The sequence below is a fragment of the Euphorbia lathyris genome, chromosome 1 (assembly GCF_963576675.1).
Source record: "Euphorbia lathyris chromosome 1, ddEupLath1.1, whole genome shotgun sequence".
In the NCBI taxonomy this organism is placed as follows: Eukaryota; Viridiplantae; Streptophyta; class Magnoliopsida; order Malpighiales; family Euphorbiaceae; genus Euphorbia; species Euphorbia lathyris.
Genome location: NC_088910.1, coordinates 43,726,121 through 43,732,947, shown reverse-complemented (window position 1 = coordinate 43,732,947; position 6,827 = coordinate 43,726,121). Strand labels below are relative to the sequence as shown.

General features: G+C 36.2%; 1 protein-coding gene across 1 annotated transcript; it reads left to right on the top strand.

Moving 5' to 3' along the window:
• Window positions 1-262: 262 nt before the first annotated feature.
• LOC136230252 (cysteine-rich receptor-like protein kinase 1) lies at window positions 263-5,426 on the top strand. The gene is made up of 6 exons (XM_066019265.1): window positions 263-1,321; window positions 1,405-1,521; window positions 2,352-2,696; window positions 3,741-3,969; window positions 4,056-4,200; window positions 4,802-5,426. The coding sequence occupies exons 1-6, from the start codon at window positions 547-549 to the stop codon at window positions 5,123-5,125; spliced, it is 1,935 nt and encodes a 644-aa protein (XP_065875337.1). The 5' UTR covers window positions 263-546; the 3' UTR covers window positions 5,126-5,426.
• The last annotated feature ends 1,401 nt before the right edge of the window (window positions 5,427-6,827 follow it).

Sequence of the window (6,827 nt, the reverse complement as noted above, 5' to 3'; positions counted from 1 at the left end):
TCGAACCTCAAATCAAACCTCAAATCTAACCAGCAGAGATTTAATTCCTAACCTCTCCGACCAACCCCATTCGCTATGAAAATGTATTTGAAAATGCAAAAAAAACCACTAAACCAAAAAGGTTCCAGTAATTAAAATTAAGGAACTAAAAATTGGGTTGCCATTTTCCCATTTAATCTCTGTTTAGCAGTAATCTAAATTAAGCAAATGGAAGTAACTAAATAAATTTCATTCTCTAATCTTCTCCATCATCAGAGTCCACAACAATCCCATAATTACCAGAAAAACCAAAGAATAAACAATTGATCGGCAACTGAGAAATCCATCTTCTTCTCCATTTCCCTCTGAAACTCTCACAAAATTTCAGAGAGAAGGAGGTATACTGGAGATTGAGATATTTCATATCAAAATTAAATGTTCTGATTAATTTATGAAGGGCTGGTGATGATCCCATCCCATCCGCTCTGTTCTTCTTTCTCCATTGAACACGAAACAGAGAAGAGCAGGACAAAACAAGGAATTTGAAACGATCCCCTTTTGATTTCGATGCAATTACCATTCAAATTCCTTCAAATCGTTACATGGGTATTTTTAGTTTCTTCTTCTTCTTGTTCTGGTACTACTAATGATTCTCAAACTCAACTTATGTGCGGTTCTCCGAGGAACACCTTAAATTCTACAGTCCCAATGTCATTTTTCCCCAATTATGTAAATGCAATGGAAACACTCCAAGGACAAGTCTTTTCCAGAAAATCAGGGCAGGCATCTGTAAGCGTGCCACCGCCTGAAGTTTTTGGTTTAGCGCAGTGTCAAAGTGGTCTATCAAACTTCGATTGCAATCTTTGTTTTAGCCAAGGCAGAGTAAAGCTCCCTCGCTGTATTCCCAACCCCGGCGCTCGTATCTATCTCGAAGGCTGTTTTCTCCGTTACGATACTTACAACTTCTTTCATGAATCTACAAACCCTAAATACGATTTTATCAACTGTACCACCCAAACAAATGCTTCAATTGAAAAGCCTCTGCAGGTGGAATTTAAGAACAAGGTTGCACAATTGATTACGAATGTCTCTGAATTAGCCCTAAAAAACAGATCTTTCGCTACGGTTGAGGCAGAATCAGAGCCAGTACCTGCTTACGCATTGGCTCAATGTTGGGATTCTCTTAAAATTGAGGAGTGTAGAGAATGTTTGGTGGCGGCAGGAAGAGAATTGGGGAATTGTGCTCCTGGAGCAGGGGGTCAGGCCATGTTTACTGGTTGTTATATGAGGTATTCTACGACGAAATTCTTTAATAGCAGCTCAGCTGTAGCTCCAGAAGAGGGTAAGATGGACTTAAATTGTGGGTTTTAGTTGGATTTTGGGATAATGGGTGGTGAAAATAAGCATCTTTTACTTGTTTTACAGGTGGTCCTGATGCTTATTTTGTGACAGCCATTGCTATAGCATCACTAGGATTTCTTATACTGGCTTGTTTTGGGGCTTATATTGGGTACGAGAAATTGTCCAAGAACAGAAAAGAAGGTAAAAGTTTCTATCTTAATGTGTTGGCGGTTTATTAGATATGATTTCTCTTCCTACATAAGGTTCATGTAAGGTAAGAAATGATAATATTTCCATCTCGGACTAATTTTCAGTCTAAATAAAGGTACACTGAGTTGCACGGAAACGAAAATGGATTCTAGTAAGAAAAATTGGTTAGGAAACCGTAATGGAAAAGAAAGGGAAACAAAAATGGATACCAAAAGAAGAACATTAATGAAAAAGAGTTTGCGTGCAACATGATGTAATTTTAGACCAAGATAACAGAATCTACAAATGAGAGTTTTATGGCGCCCCTAGAGTGGAGCCAGTGGGAATGGGGTGCCATCACCCTGAGTGTCAGGACCTTTACGGGAGGTTCTGACTTTAGTCACCTCTCTATCTTCATCTCTAGGTTGTAGATTGCACCCCAAGCTGATGAATAATTGTGTACGAGGTTATTTTGGCCTTGATAAAGGTAAATAAAGAATTTTTTTTAAGGCAGCCATAAAGGTTGAGTTAATTTTTGCACTTCAAACAGTCAATCAATAGACAAAAATTTAGTAAGAAATAGATTCTTTTGGGGGATTTAGAATCACTGACAGAATATCCGTCGCAAATTTGACAAAATCTAGAAAAACGAATTTACTGAAAAAAATATTTATTTCTGCCAGTAAATGTAATTTCGGTTATTTTCTCCCCAGAGTCGGGTTGATGGACTCTCTGTGACCCCTGTAGTTCCGCCCTTGATTCCGTTGGTTCCTGTATTTAAAATAGCTCCATATTAAAAACATTTAGCATAAAATTTTACCATTTGAGTATATTGTGTGCAGAGCAAGAGAGAACCATGAGGCTGTTGTCGATCAATTCAAATTTGAATTTCCAGTATGAAGTGTTGGAAGAGGCAACCAATTATTTCAGTGATGAAATGAAATTAGGGCAAGGAGGAGCAGGCACTGTTTTCAAAGGAACTCTACAAGATGGAAGTGAGGTTGCAGTTAAAAGACTTGAGTATACAACAAGACAGTGGGTTGATCAATTCTTCAATGAAGTCAATCTCATTAATGGTATTCAACACAACAATCTTGTAAGACTATTAGGTTGCAGCATCGAAGGCCCCGAAAGCCTTCTAGTTTATGAATATGTACTCAATAAGAGTCTCGATCAAATTATTTTTGGTAAGTTCATCTTCTTCTTATATCTAATAAATTCATTAAAACATGTCAAGTTTAATGTTTTTGAGGAATTGCTTGAGGAAGTGCAATATCGTAAAAAATAGTAAATTTATCATCAACATTTTTTAGGTGAAGTAATTTTGAATTCAGATAGTAACAGATTCAGCTTTTGATTGCTTATAGTGCATGTCATCGAGGCCAAACCAAAAAGCCATCATCTTGGCCTATTTTATACACACTTCAAGCCGAGGGAGTGGTATTCAAGTGCGGAATGTATCAGAGAGTAATATAAACGCTAGTATTTAGGATAAACAGTTCATTGATATGGTATCAGATGGTCAAGGGTTGAATCCCAACAACCCCGTTTATTAATAGATTTCAACACATAGCAAGATGATGATTTGTCACTATTCAAACCCTCGATCACTTGATCTCTAAAAACTATAGATATGGCCTCATATTAATCTTTGACACTCTCACACGTGAATGCTCTGCCTTGAAGTGTGTACAAAACATGTCAAATAGCTTTGATATTAATCTCTGATACACTCTCGCACACGAATGTTCGGCCTTGAAGCGTGTATAAAACATGTCAAAATGATGGTCTTTTGGCTTAGCCTCAATGGCATGGGAGGGTTTGCCGTCACCTTCATGCCCTCTGCTTTCGTATCTAGGTCTATTTTTAATTTTTTATATAAAATTTAATCGATTGCTTGGTTTGAGACTCGTCAAACACCCTTTAGATGGATGCTCTAGGATTTGAACTCGAGATATCTAGTTTAAGCAACTTGAGGCTCTTAACCACTCAAGCCAACCTTAAATGGTGTCTCTTGGTCTAGTTAAGAGTCCCATTTTATATGTTATGTTACATGTACCCAGAACTGCTACGTTTGCCATTATTTATGCTCAAAATTGCTCCAATTTAGAAGCGTTAACGATAACATTTCACCATTTCTTACATTAAGGATATGTCTACACTTCTAAAAAAATGTTAGGAGTAAATTTGTAGGGAAAATTAGAATAACGTTGATGGTTTGACAATGGCAGTGAAGAAGACAGAGCAAGTGCTAAGCTGGGAGCAGCGGTACAAAATCATAGCAGGAACAGCAGAAGGGCTTGCACATCTCCATGGAGGGTGCGGCGTGAAGATTATCCATAGAGACATAAAAGCAAGCAACATTCTGATTGCTGAAGACCTTACTCCCAAGATTTCAGACTTTGGGCTTGCTCGTTTTGCTAATGATGAATGTGGTAACAGTAGCATTGCAGGAACACTGTAAGCAAACTCAAATCTTTCTTTACTTTTCTCATTCACAGAAAAGAAACAATCAGAAAAATATATTGAGTTGTATGCGTTATTAGGGGATATATGGCTCCAGAGTATCTTATTCGGGGACAATTAACAGAGAAAGCTGATGTCTATGGTTATGGGGTTCTTATTCTGGAAATTGCCTGTGGTAAAAAGAACAGTGTTTATACACAGGGCTCAAGTTCTATCCTTCACACGGTAACATTCTCTTAGCTCTTTTTATTTATTTATTTATTTATTTATCACTGTGCATTCAAAAAGTATAACCACCAATTTTTTCGGTTCAAAACTCCGATTGGTCCCTTGAACTTTAAAAATGTTTTTTTTGGTTTCTAAACTTGCTTGAAGCGATATTATTAACCCACTAGTGTTGCGTGGCAAAGCAAGAGGCGATTTGAGCAAGTTGAAGCACGTATCATTTTAAACAAGTTCAGACAACTAATAAGTCACTTTAAGCAAAGTTTGAGAGCCAATTGATTTTTTGCACGAAGTATAGCCCCCGATATATTATCCATTTAATGCACATGATCCCTTGTACTTGTCCAAAAAAGTCAACTGCTCCGATACTTTGGAAATATCCCATTTATGACCGAACTTGCTTAAAGTGGCCTATTGACTTCCCAATTTTCTTAAATTGACCTATTGACATCTTGAACTTGCGTACAATATCCTTTGAACTTGCTTACATTGTCCCTTGAACTTGTTTTAAGTGATACACACTTTAACTTATCCACATCTCCGCTCCGGAGGCAATTTGTATAGTTTTAGTTGTTAATTGTAAATTTATGGAATGTGACAGGTGTGGAAGCATTACAAGGCAAATACACTAGTTAAATCAATAGATCCGAGGCTAGAAGATGTATATAGTAGGAAAGAAGCAGAAAATGTGCTTCAAATAGGACTTGTATGCACACAGACATCTTCATCATTAAGACCATCTATGCCTGAAGTAGTTCCAATGTTAAGATTTAAAGATACCCCAATACCTTCTCCTAAGCAACCTCCTTTCTTGAATGCTAGTGTGCTTTGTGCTGGTGGTTTAACTGAATCCTCTATTACTAAAGTTTCTCTTTCAACCCATGTATTAGAATCTGCCGTTTTGGACTTTCCAATTTCACACTAATCACCTTCATCATTTTTCTTTTTCTTTTAACTTGTTTATTTCTTAAAAGTTTTGAGAGATTTAGTGGTTTCTAGTCAGAGAAAGCCAAACGTGGATGGGTCTCTGAGTCCGAGGTTGAACACTGAAAGACGGAATCAATTTTAGAATGGATTAGAGGTGCAAATTTGTACGTGCTAGACAAAAGATAATTTAGCCTCAACCCAGGCCAAACTGACACCGTTTTAACCGGTTAGGCATAAAAGGACTAGGCACTCTCATTTGGGGGTGCTTTCAACATCCCCACAGATGAAATGGAGGTAGAGGGAGGGCGACAAACATCTCTGCCAGGGTGGTTATGGCGGCGGGGGATGCTCCAACACCTCAACCTGTGCCTATGTCTCTAGTTCCACCAATTTTCTAAAAGGAAAATGGGAGAAAACTCTAATAGATAGTGTACATATATCTTAATATTTCTTAAGCTCATTTTGTTGTTTAGTTTTGAGTAGTAGGTTAAACTTTAGAGGTTTAGGTTTATAAAATTGATTGTTTATAAGTTAATTTGTGTTTAGTTAGTTTATATATGTGCTTAGTACTTAATTCATAGAATTTGATTTATAGAGCTTAGGAATAATAACAAACCCCATTGAATCTAAAAAATAGAAATCACAAAAAATCACTTCATGAGTGGGAAAATAAGTTCAGAAAAGGTAAAAATAGGGATTCAGGTAAAAGACAAGTAAATCGTACCAGTGGTAACTATATTTTGGTGCTTATTTTAAAACCATCAATGATTTCAGTTTTTTTTAATAAAATCATTAAAATTTACTTTTTTTTTTTCAGTAAAAACATTTTGGTTACTTCAACCAAACAATGGTATTGAAATCGTGACATGACAGCCACGTAGAAAATAGTTAGTCATTAGTATCATGTGTAGGCCATGTGGCCTTAAAAATACAATGAATTTTGTATTATCGTCTTGCATATGTCATATGCGTTTATACACATGGTTGTCACATAAAACGTAACCGTTGAGTATTTTTTATGTGATTGTCATGATTCTGGTGCCATTTTTCGTTTGAAATTATCAAATGATTTGATTACAAGATTTAACCTTTAATGACTTTTATTGGAAGAAAATGAAGTTCAATAACCGTTTTAAAATAAATTTAAAATTTAGTGGCCACTAGTAATGCATAACAAAAATGTACTTATACATAAGAATCATAATTTGCACCTTGAACAATCCATCCATTTTCATAAAGGGATCACCACCACGAAGATATAGAGTTTTCATCTAAAGATTCATTTTATAAGTGCAAGATCTGTTTATTCTATTTATATACTCTATAGGAAGGTTAGGAATTGGGGAGCAGGATGTGTTACGTGTCACATGTTGATAAGTAAACATGTATCCAGATATCAGGGTATATTCCTCAAGCTACTAGGCTCGAGAATCACGGGATAGGGCGCGATTGCTGTAACAGATGGATCATTGATCGGGTTTTTTGAGACTTTCAGAGTTGAGGTCTCTAATATGGAGTTATAATGTTCAGTAGGAGTGCACGTGACTGGTTAACTATTTGATCAATTTTTTTAAAAACACTAATCATACATTAGTCCATTAATTATGGTTAACCAATTATTTCGGTCGGTTAACCTTTTATTTCGGTTCTAACCATTAGTAAATAAAAATAATAAAAGAATTTCAATTTTTATTGTAAGT